Source organism: Amaranthus tricolor, chromosome 6 (assembly GCF_026212465.1).
Source record: "Amaranthus tricolor cultivar Red isolate AtriRed21 chromosome 6, ASM2621246v1, whole genome shotgun sequence".
Lineage (NCBI taxonomy): Eukaryota > Viridiplantae > Streptophyta > Magnoliopsida > Caryophyllales > Amaranthaceae > Amaranthus > Amaranthus tricolor.
In genome coordinates this window covers 22,569,917-22,582,429 of record NC_080052.1, presented here as the reverse complement: position 1 = coordinate 22,582,429, position 12,513 = coordinate 22,569,917, and the positions used below count along the sequence as shown (strand labels likewise).

Below are 12,513 nucleotides of genomic sequence, written 5' to 3'. Positions count from 1 at the left end.
GGCTTTTATTTTATTTTATTTTATTTTGTCTTTCACTGTTAGTAACAGCGATTTACTCCAGGGGCTAGGTTTGAATGTACGAACGCTTATTTTGGAAATTAAATTTTCACGAAACTTATTTTTGAAATCAAATTGTTAAATAATCTTATTTTATTCAAATTTTCGCAGATTATGCTTGTTTTTCCCTAATTGCAGTTTAGCTACTAAACATGGGCAGGCAAACAAGTGACACTACCACAAACAAAAGTAAATTCTGCAATTCATATCCTCACATATTTAGTCTATCCACAACCTCCATAACTGATAACTCTCACGACTTACAAGCTTCCATTATCCAACTCCTCTCAACATCCAAAAATGGCGATGGCATCCTCAACACCAATACTCTCCTTGAATCCTGTCTCGTTTCAAGCTTCTCACTTAACTCGAGGATCATTCTCTCTCTCGCATTTCACCAAACACTTTAACAACACTTTAAAGCTCACTTCATGCCACAATATTGCGCCTTCTAAGCTTTTACCGGTTCCGTTCCAGAAGAGAAACCTCGTCATTGATTCTTCTTCTTCTTCTTCGACTTCTTTCACTGTTGTCGCTGCTAAAGGGTACAAGATGAAAACCCACAAGGTTTCTTTTCCTCTTTTCTTTGATGGGTTTTCAATGATTGATTAAATGTCTGCTTATTTTGTTAAATTGTGGTTGAATTTTGATTAATTGTAGGCTTCTGCTAAGAGATTCAGGGTTACTGGAAAAGGCAAGATTGTAAGGAGGAGAGCTGGTAAACAGCATCTTCTTGCTAAAAAGTCCACCAAAAGGAAAAATCGTCTTTCCAAAGTGGTATGAACCTCTCTATTTTTCCAAATTTAAATACTTTTGTATAATGGATATCCCAAAACTTGATTTAGGTGCAATTGTTTGTTAGCTATTGATTCATAGGCAAAATTAGGGATGTTTTTGAGCATATGCAAGTTATCCAGCGCCTTAGATTTCTGGGACATGCGAAAAGCATTATATCTGATAGGGTATATAACATGTAGGGACTACAATCATTTGACAGTATTCGTGTTGTATCCATCATACTAACAGGATTGCTGATTATGATCCTTAACTGTGCTTATTTAACGTAGAATATTGTATGGTTTTTCTTGGATGTTGGTTAAGAAGGATGTTTGCTTCAGCCTTTTGGTTATAGTTGATTATCTGACTATTAGTGTGATTGTTGGGCATTCCCAATTTTTCGTTGTGCGTGTGAGAAAGATCAATATACTGCTCGTAAACCCTTCAAAGTTCAAGAGAATTGTAAATGTGAATTGTGAAGTGAATTAGGGTCATTTATGATGGATTGAGGTGAAAGTAATCCTCATCGTATTTGGTATTTGAGGCTCAGACCGTAGTTTTCAGGACTTCTGGTCTTAACTTGGTAGAATATAGAGTTTCCTGGGTTTGTATGCTATTCAGTTGATGTGCTTTTTTCCTGTGGAGGGAAATTTTGGTTGAAAGGCAAGGTTTACATGATGAATCAAGGATATGCTAATGAAGTTAGTTATAGCTGCTGAGGATTTTTATGTATTGATTCTTAGCATTTGTGGATCAATTTGAGTAAATTAAAGCTTAAAGGAAGAGCTAAGGGTCTTGTCCCCATGTTATTGCTTGGTTATAAGATTTAGGGAAATAGTAATCAACTGTTGCAGGAGCAGCAGCCACTAGGGTGTTTTACGAAGGAAAGTATGTCAACTAAGTAGCAATTAAAATGGTTTCTTTGCCTGTCATTATTACAAATTGGTATGGAAATATGAGCATAAATAAAAATGACAGAAAAAATTCAGTATTGGCTTTTTTATGGGCATGTATTCTATGATTGTAGTAAATATTTGAGAAGGAAATTGTATTTATGAAAGGTGTTTGATTGCAAAATTAATTGTGCTTCACATTCATAACAATTCAGGTTTAGCGGAGTGACAAGATATAAACAAGACATAATTAAGCATCTTATAGACAAGCCGGATTACTTATTCTTATAGGATAACAGGAAAAAGCGGATGCCTTTTCCTAAGTTTGTGGCGTTGTGAATTGCATGTGGACGGAATCTGGTTATGTCCAGTCTCGGTCTAAATAATAAGATGTTAGTGAACACTGCATCCTTCATCAACCTTGTGTCTCTAAACTTTATATCTTCTTGGCTGTTGATTGTATTACAATCTTCTGATATATGAAATAAACAATCATTATTTCATGATATTCTCATCTATAAATGCCTGGATTTTTTTTATATGAAATTTGTGAGAGACAAAACCTTTACCTTTGCATTTTTCTATCAGTTTGAAATGATAATTTTAGACCTCTTTGTTTTTAAGGGTTCGACATGAATATATTTCTTATTTGTTAGGCATCATTATTCATTACCTCCTGGGTTGTTTCTTGCGACATGATATCGTTCTCTAATATCCTTATATCACATTACCGAAGTGGTGGACATGATTATTCATTACCGAAGTGGTGGACATGATAGTTGATACTGATACAAATATTGTTCTCTAATATCCTTATTGTAGACAAACTACAACTAAATCTTCTCTTTTCATATAGTTTGTCTATGAAGTATATGTAGAGTCCTTAAGTATGGAGTTTTAGAAAATGAGATTTCTTGAAATGAAGCACCTTGTTGTGATATGGGTAGTACTATTGATCCTTTGAAACTCGTTCCTTTTCATCTTATATCAACTCAAGGTATCACAATCCCCAAACTTTGCTCTATAAGGGGGCCGACTCAAGCCCTATATATTCTACTTTGGTCATTTTGAGTAACTGCCAAACTGCATACTAGCCACTAGGAGGTCCATTAGTGCGTATTAGGCGCCCCATTCTGTCCAGATTGTTCATTTTCAGCTATTTGGGATGCACACAATGATTTTGATTGCCTTTCTCCATACTCTTATCTCAATCAACTTTGAAAACGACCACGAATGCTCACAAGGCAAAATACTAGCATTCCTCCACATGAACCTTTTGCATGGAAAAAAACTAAGTTTGTATTTTAAAAAAAATCACACTTTGTTCTCTGTAAACTTTCTTATGCCAAGGACTAACAATATTCATAGTGCATAGTCTTATAAACATCTTGTTTAATCAAATAACTCAATCCTAATCCTGTTGTTGCTGATGTCGTCAAATCTGTTACGGGCCGTTTGGTTAGTGATACTAAATGATGGAAATGAGAATAATTAATAGTGTAAAATTTTGTCAAAAGTTCCTTGTCATTCCCATGGTGATCAAACTTTGATCACAAAAAAGTTTTTTGTTTACAAATTTCCATTACCACCTAATATTACCGCTCCCAATGGTAATGCATTGGAATGAATTTCATAAAGAAAATGAGATGATTGGAGTTGGACAAGCATTGCCATCAAGGTAGCTAAGAGATTTTTCAACCAAAATTGTACTAGTTTTCATTCCCATTATCACTGTTTAACGTTAAGTCTTACCTAAATGAAAGTTGAAATAACATCATTATCAATCCGCAGTGTATCCTACTCATAAGAATTAAATGAGGAATTAAGTGTATAGTATGTATTATAGGAAAACTTGTCCATACTGAGCAAACTTGTAATGTGGCAATGTACCAGACCTAATTCACTTTTAGTGTTCTTCATGATTAGTTTCTATTTTAGACTATAATTCTATTTGCAGTCCGTCTAGAGTCTTAGTATGCAAAACAACAGAAGGGAAGAACTCTGCACTCTGATGCAGAATTCTTCTCCGTTCTTGTTTTTCGAGTCTTTTTCAATTCGTCATTTTCAGCGACATGAACTTTGGTTCAATTTTCTCTTTGAAACCCTTTGCTGTGAAATTAAACGGTTGAACCTGTAACAAATGATTATAGCTTTTCTGGACATTTAAGGCACTTAACTCTTATCTCCATTGTTGCACAGGTTCAAGTTGATAGAAGTGATTACGACAATGTGATTGGAGCGTTGCCATACCTCAAAGTAAACAGGAAGGTATAGTTGAATTCGAAAGCACCGATTCTCATCTCCTATTGAGGACCTGTTTTATTCATTTCCCTCTTGTAATTTTTAATTATGTCTAGGAGCATGCTGTTATTTAGCAAAGTATTTGTTTTCAAGATTTTTGTTTCTCCTCCGTCACTGTTATTTCAGTGTATATTTGTGTAAGTGAATGTTAATTCATGGAGAAATTTTGTATAACAACTTCGTACTATCGATCTATAAGAAAGCTCGTCGAGACATTCCGTAGCAAATAAAAATAGAAAGTCGAGCTATTATGAACACCTCCCTCTCCATAACAAAAGATGTGGATCAATAACACTAAAACAAGATTGATGTTCTGGTGAATTGGGAATTTTTCCCAAAATAAAACCCCTATAATCCCAAATTGTAGTGTTCTCATGGAAGGATGGTACCTGAATCCGTATAATTTTATCTGCTTGTCATCCCTATTTCTGAAGACTGGGATAATCAAGCACGATGGGTACTTGTAATATGATTGTTGATGGGGAGTTCTTTGATGGTAAAATATACTGAAATCTGTTAACTACAAGTAGAAACGTGGGCATTTATTCAAGCTATGTTTTGATCCACCTACAATACTCGTCAAAAACTACGAACAAATTGTACCTAGATTAATGGAGGAAGTAATCCATTTACTCTAACTAACTATTTAAACTTGCACAAAAAACACAAGGGGGATCTTGTTTTGCTTCTAAATCGTCAAAATTTAGGCATTTACTATGGTAGACATGGCCGCAAGGAAGGATCGATACAATTGGCAAGCAGTCAGTCTTGCAATGACCCACTGGTTCTTCCCCCAGATCCCTCTCGCAGAGACAGCAACACACTCCTATTTTCCTTTTGGATTTGTCAAAACCTGAAATTGTAGACAAACGGGAAAAAGATCATCGTCTAATGATCAAATTCTGAAAAAGGTAGGAATACGAGGCATATACCTTAAAACTTTATATAGTTTTTTGGCTCAAGCCTCTGGTTCCATACCTTGCCAGCTAGTTGAAGACATTAGTACATCTTTCTTTCGTGAAGACTTCTTTTCACCCGTAGAACTCTCTTGCTTAGTTATTTTAGTGGCGGTTCCAGAAGATGTCTTGCAGCCACGAGGAGAATGAAATCTCTGTACTCTTGCTGAAACCTTTTTACTTTCAGTAGGCTCAATCTGTGCTTCCGTTACATCAGTAGGTAGGCCAGTCTGTCTTCCGATTTTAACATTCTGAGTCTCCTTGATGATCTTCTTTCCAACTGTTAGTATAGAAAACAAACCACAATTCGTCAACTTTTGATTGAAAACATATCCATCATCTAGTTTCCTAGACAAAATTGATCAAATAATGTCGAATTACTACCTGTTGTCGCCTTCTTTGCTAGACTAGCGGCAGTGTGTTTAAATATTGTAGACGCGTCTGTAGAAACACTAGTAATTTTTTCGGAACCCCCTGAAACATCCTCAGGCTTCTTATTCTTATTTGTTGCATTGCTAGGTGCCCTACTACTAACGTCGACAGATCTTCCAAAAGCTACTGATGTCTTGTTACCTTTACTCGAGTGTCTGCCCTTCCCGACTTCTTTCCCTCTTCTGTTAACCATTCTAATTTTAGAGGGTGTTCGACTTAAAGAGAAGTGTCACAGGCTCCTGAAACAATACAGTTCAACTGTTAGACAACGATTCACCAATTAAAATGACTTAGAAAATGCTCCCCCCGGCCATGTATGTGCACAACACAGACGTGTTTTAAAGGATGTATGCAAATGTTTTTATTGTACAAGCATCGGAGTCGAGCACATTTTTAGGCATTATCAGTTGCACGTAACGAATTCGCAACAAGACGTTTGCTTTACATACCTTTTTTTTAATCGAGATTAGCCAGAAAATGAATTAATCCTTTATATAGATGGTGAAAATCAAACTTTGTTACAAAGATGAAAATATAAATCTCAACTATTCGGCCATCTTAAGATTATCATAAGAACCACGGATTGGCCTACTAATTAAGGTTTTTTCGTTCCTATAAGTTTTGATCTCACCAATTAGCTTTACCTTTAAGAATTCTATTGTATAATCCCGAAATTTAAAATAAAAAAAAAAAAAAAAAAAGATTTGCATACTTAATATTTACATTTTTTTCAATACCTTCTAAATCTAATTTAATTATTAACCCAATATTAAAGAATAGGGATTAATTTAGCGCTTAGGGTTTCATATAACAATCAACAAATTCTCTTTATTATTAATAATTTTAACTTTTTAAGGGAATCTAATATAGAAATTAAGAAATAATTAATATTTTATACGATTATTTTAAATTTCTATGAAAAGAATAAATGGTAAATTAATAAAATAAAAATAATATTAAATTACATAAATAAAATAAAGATTCTAATATCATTTTTCTACTATTATTACAAATTAATATAAAATAACCTAATCTTCAATCAAGAAAAATTACTACAACAAATTAAACCCACCAAAATTCAATAAATTTTTTAACTACAAAGATGAGGAAACAATCCAATTACTCCATCTTTATCTTTAATTAAAAAAATACACGAAACAAATTAATGATTTCCTGCTCCGCTCGTGTAATACATAAATTTATGAAAAAAAAATTTCAATAAATCTAATTGGGTAAATTTAAGATGATGAAAAACTTAAAAAGATGCATAAAATCAAAGAAATAAATGATTAAAAGATGAAAAGAAAATAGAAAATTGATAAAATTAAAGAAGAACAACCTATCAATGTTTATAGAGAAAAGAAGAAATAGAAAGAGTGAAAATGAAGGCGGCTGGAGAAAGCCTACCTTTTAAAGGTATCGAATCGTATCTTTTTTCCGCGTTTCCGATTATTCAAGCTTTGGACTTTTTTTTTTCTTTTTCAAGTTTATTATTCTTTTTTTGTGTTCTTTACTTTTTACAAGCATTTAAAAATAATTTTGAGGCTAAATATCTTTAAGTACGTATTATAAGAAATTGTAAAAATTATACACAAATTCTCATATGAGATTGTCTCACGATGAGACCAATTTAATTTGGTTGGCCTAATATATATTTATTTTTGAAAATTTGAAAACAAAAAAACAAAAAAGCAAAAAATGAACCAATTAGTACAACTTTCAACTTTATTTCAAAAGTAAGCGTGAAAATCCCAAACCTTAGGGTTGGGCCTGTTCGCAGTTACTAACTGCGAACAGCTGTTTGACTTTGTTTGACCTGTTCACAGTAAGTATCTGTGAACAGCTATATTACATAATTTTTTTTCCTAATTTTTGATTTGTTATTTGTTGTATTTGCATTAGAGACATTAGAATAAGTAATTACAAGTAAATGTATGTTTCAGGCGGGATGATTCATCGCCAAAACTCTGAACATTCATAAGTCAAAGCTTGGAAGCTATGAAAAAGTAAATAAACATATATATACAACTAAATATATACGAATGTTTGAAACATACAACTAAATAAACATATATATATATATATATATATATATATATATATATAGATATATATATATATATATATATACATATATATATATATATATACATATATATATATATATATATATACATATATATATATATACATATATATATATATATACATATATATATATATATACATATATAGGGGAGGGATCCATTGAGAAGGAGTCTCAAAATGAGAAGGATGAGAAGGATTTATAGCCATAGATCTTATGAAGATCTAACGGGTAAGAATAAAAAGGGTTGAACCGTGACTATAAAGAAAATAAAGAAAATGGTCCAAAAAATAGGTTTCTCCCTCCTTTGAAAACCAAAATTGTTGCTCATCTTCTCTTCCTTGAAAACCAAAAACGCTGCTCCATCTTCTCTTCGATCTTCAATTCATGAAAACCAAAAATTTCTTGCGATTCTCTTCTTTTCATCGTTGTCATAGACAAATGATGTAAGTTTTTTTACAGATTTTAATATGTTTTTCAAATCATTTTCAAATTAGTAATTAATCTAGGGTTTTCTAATTGGGGAAAAATTTCATCTCTAATCTCACTTCAATCTGTAGAAATTGATTGTTATTATTGTGTTATATTGTGTTGCATTTGTTTGGAATTAGGCTTTCCATATTTGTCTTTGACAATAGACATCTATTTTACTTTCTTTGCTTCCATTAATATCCTGATTAGACAAAGTTTCATGGTTCCACCTTTAATCTAGCATTTTCTGAGTTATTTTTCTCATTATGTTGATTTGTTGCATCTTTCACATGTTAGGTTACTATATCTTTGAACAAGGTTACTATAATGTTACTATATGATTTCGTTGTGTTATTGTATACCAGATCATAGTTAAGATATTTTGCTTATGAATAACTGTGAAAAAAAAATTAAAGAACTTTAGGGATTAAACTAGAGTAAAACTTCTATGTTTTGTGTTCTAGGGTAATAAAAAAACAAAATTTATAATTTGACTATGATTTAATGCAGAAAAGTTGATTTATGTAAGAAGATCAGATGCTGAAAATGAAGAGATTGTTAAGATGACTATTTATTTACTAGTATGCTCTTGTAAAAGTTTTAAACATACTATTCCGTTGTAATTTGATACTATGTTATAAATAAAGGTTACTATGATTATATATAGTTACTATCTTCTATTTTGTAATTGTGAAAAAACTTTGCTGAGTTAATGATATACGATATTCTTAGATGATCTTGTAAAAGTTAATGACATACTATGTTCTTAGAAAATGATACTATGTTATAATTAAATGTTACTATGTTCATTTTAAAAGTTACTATGTTCTGTATAAGATTATAAATTATTTCATATATCATGCTCTTATAACATGATACTATGTTATGATAAAAGGTTACTATGATTATTTAGAGTTACTGTCTCCTCATATGATTATAATGAAGTTTTGTTGAAGCTCACTGTTCAGTACAAGATACTATGTTGATTTTAAAAGTTACTATATTCAGTATAAGTTAATGAGATACTATGTTCTTAGAAAAAGATACTATGTTGTGAATAAAGGCTACTATGATTATGTATAGTTATTGTCTTCTCTTTAGTAATTGTGAAAAAACTTTGCTGATTTAGTGATATACTAATATGTTAAATGATGTTGTAAAAGTTTATGACATACTATGTTCTTAGAAAAAGATACTATGTTATGATTTATAGTTACTATGCTCATTTTAAAAGTTACTATGTACTGTATAAGATTATAAATTATTGCACATACCATACTCTTGTAACATGATACTATGTTATGATTAAAGGTTACTATAAATATGTATACATACTGCCTCCTAATTACTATGTACTTGAACATGGTTGTAACACCCCGTAATTTATTACGTTAATATTGTAATTTTTTTTAAATAATTTAAGAAAAATACAGTGAAAAGATCACTATGCTCAGGATAAAGATGACAATGTTAGTAACTAAAATTACTATGTACTAAACTAAGTCGAGCAAAAAGTCGCCTGAAGACACCTTTCGATCACTTCGTTCTTTATTCAATATATTTTTGATAAAGATACCATTTACAATACTAAAGTAATTATTCTAATCACATTAGCTAGTAATATTTTTCCTTCTAATTGAAACTAGTAGACAAAAACAAAACAAGTTCAGCTTTCTACAACTAAAAACTTTTCCCATTGTCGAATCTTTTTCCTTCTAATTGAAACTTGTTTGGCAATGGAGCGTCTTTTCTCCTTGAAATTGGACATATCATCTAAAACTTGAGATCTTTTCTAGTTGAAATCAGATAACAACAAAGAACTTGCAATCTTAGTTCTCGCAACATGCCTCAATAGAGCCTGCATAAGAAATTATCCAATTCATTTAATTAGAGTGTCCTTTAATGTACATTTAAAAATAATAAAAAGAAGAAAATCGTAACTGCATTCAACATTGGACATTGAAAATCATTTGTTCCTTCAAAAAGAAGCATGCTTATTTAGTGGCGAATCCAAGGTTCAAACTCTCTGGAGGCCCCACCATATGGATGATTGTCTTACCCTCCACTACCCAAAACACCCCAAAATAATCAGAGAAATTGATTGTCTTGCAAAAATTTTCACTATCACAAAGGATAAATTAGTACACCACACTACAAATCTCAATCTCTACTATTCTAAATCGACCACCAAATCACTAAATCTCTCTCTCCGTCCTTGTAAATTTGTTTAAGATAATGACACTTCGGGAAACATCGTCAATTTATGACAATGTCAAAAAATAACTTCATAACAATAAGAAACAATGGGACAACATCAAAAGATGCTTCAAAACAGGGAGAAGAATAATCACAACCCCATGAAAGATATGTGCACTTACCTTCATTACCTTCTTTAATAATGAGAAAATGGTGAAATTTATATATCTTTCCTCCGCAAAATAAACCCAATAGCAAAATCAAGCACCAAACATTAAAAACCAAGAAACAAAATATCAATCAAAATTTAACCAATGGACCCTTAGAAACATAAAACCAATCAAAATCTAACTAAAATTCCCTAAATTAAGAAAATTAAAAAAATGATTGGAAGAAAATCAACAAGATCAAAACTAAAATAATATTCAAGAAACAAATCACATTCAAAATCATAACGCAGAAGAAAAAAAATAAAAAATAAGATCGAAAGCAAGAAAAAAAATCAAAAACAAGAAAAAATCAAAAACAAGATCGAAATAAGAATAAGTCCAAGAACAAACCAGATTCAACATAGGAGGAAGAACAAAAGATCAAAAACAAGATCGAAATAAGAACAGATTCAAGAACAAACCAGATTCAAAAACAAACAAGATCGAAAATGCGGCAGAGCGAATAAAATTCTACTTGAAAATGACAAAAAAACCTTTCATGAGAGAATGAGAAAGGATGAGAGAAAGTGGAGGATTATTTTTGGATGAAGAAAGGAGGAAGATAGGAGGAATAATTGAAGATGAGAATGCACAAAAATGTCAATGAACAAAACCTAGAGAGAGAAAGCGTGGAAGATGAAAAGATAAAAAATAAGATTACAAAAGTTATTATTAGACTTGAATTGGTTAAACTTCCTTCATCTGGACGGCTGAACCGCGTGCACAAATTAAAATCATTCTGACCATTGATCTTTCATCTGAACGGCTGAAATTCCTTCTTATCCTTCTTATTCTGAGACCCTTTCTCATTTGATCTTAAATCTATATATATATATATATATATATATATATATATATATATATATATATATATATATATATGGTCAAGTTCCAGTGATAACTAACCTTATATGAAACGTGAGAACCAATCTCTTCGATAATAATGTGTCACTTTTAATCGAAAATGTGTTACTTTTGGACAAAAAAATTTACTTTTGTTTTTAAAAAGTTCTCGTACTTTTTAGCAAAAAAATGTTACTTTAAGAGAATATATATATATATATATATATATATATATATATATATATATATATATATATATATATATATATATATATATATATATATATATATATATATATATATATATATATATATATATATATATATGGTTAAGGTCCAGTGATAACTAACCTTATATGAAAACCGTGAAAACCAATATCTTCGATAATAATGTGTCACTTTTTACAGAAAATGTGTTACTTTTGGACAAAAAAATTTAATTTTGTTTTTAAAAAAATCTCGTACTTTTTAGCAAAAAGTGTTACTTTAAGAGAAAAAAAAAAAATATATATATATATATATATATAAAAAGTAACTTCTTCCTATTTTTAGTAAAAAGCGCTTGTGGATCAATGGATAGAACATCTGCATGTGCAGCAGAAGGTTTGGGTTCGACCCTTGTTGAGCGTAGATATCAATTGTGGGGTTTCTTAACTGCGTGTTTCTCTCTTTACTCCTTTCTTGGGGGAACGGATATGATTTATCCGCATCTTTCAGGAAAAGAAAAAACCCTCCACTTGGACTCTGCTTTGTGTGGGATTTCCACTAAGAACCGTGAAAACCAATATCTCCGATAAAAATGTGTTACTTTTGTTTTTATAAAATCTAGTACATTTTAGCAAAAAAGTATTACTTTTAGAAAAAAATTATAAAGTAACACGTTTTTTTCGAAAAAGTAACACATTTTTGTGAGTTTTTTTCAGAATTTTTTTTAAAGTAACACTTATTTGCCTAAAAATATCACCTTTTATTTAAAAAAAAAAAAGTAATACTTTTATTCCTAAAAGTAACACCTTTGTAGTAAAAAGTAACACTTTTTTGCCAGGCAGATGATCCTCACGGTTCTCACTTAAACTTCTTCATATATATATATATATATATATATATATATATATATATATATATATATATATATATATATATATATATATATATATATATATATTTAACAAGACTAACAGAGTAATTAAAAAATGAGTGATATATAAGATAGCAATTTTAAATCACAAATTGTAGTATAAGGCGTCTTATTGAGACACGTTCTATACATAAGTTTCTTTTGCTGCTACTAT

The 12,513-nt window shown here is 30.7% G+C and overlaps 2 protein-coding genes and 1 long non-coding RNA gene across 4 annotated transcripts; 2 read left to right on the top strand and 1 right to left on the bottom strand.

The window, feature by feature from the left end:
* Positions 1 to 203: 203 nt before the first annotated feature.
* Positions 204 to 4,243, top strand: LOC130815287 (50S ribosomal protein L35, chloroplastic). The gene is made up of 3 exons (XM_057681702.1): positions 204 to 624; positions 718 to 834; positions 3,927 to 4,243. The coding sequence occupies exons 1-3, from the start codon at positions 358 to 360 to the stop codon at positions 3,999 to 4,001; spliced, it is 459 nt and encodes a 152-aa protein (XP_057537685.1). The 5' UTR covers positions 204 to 357; the 3' UTR covers positions 4,002 to 4,243.
* Positions 4,244 to 4,292: 49 nt separating this feature from the next.
* On the bottom strand, positions 4,293 to 6,888 carry LOC130815286 (uncharacterized). Of its 2 annotated transcripts, none has more exons than XM_057681701.1 (4): positions 6,824 to 6,888; positions 5,369 to 5,655; positions 5,007 to 5,264; positions 4,293 to 4,881 (listed from the first exon to the last, which is right to left on the bottom strand). In XM_057681701.1, exons 2-4 carry the CDS (start codon positions 5,607 to 5,609, stop codon positions 4,667 to 4,669), a joined length of 714 nt encoding a protein of 237 aa, XP_057537684.1. In that variant the 5' UTR covers positions 5,610 to 5,655; positions 6,824 to 6,888; the 3' UTR covers positions 4,293 to 4,666. The 2 variants fall into 2 exon arrangements, with proteins under 2 accessions (XP_057537684.1, XP_057537683.1); XM_057681700.1 differs by lacking the exon at positions 6,824 to 6,888 and adding an exon at positions 6,756 to 6,781.
* Positions 6,889 to 7,657: 769 nt separating this feature from the next.
* On the top strand, positions 7,658 to 8,656 carry LOC130815972 (uncharacterized). The gene is made up of 2 exons (XR_009042663.1): positions 7,658 to 7,948; positions 8,484 to 8,656. It is a non-coding gene; the product is annotated as an uncharacterized LOC130815972 (long non-coding RNA).
* Positions 8,657 to 12,513: the final 3,857 nt, after the last annotated feature.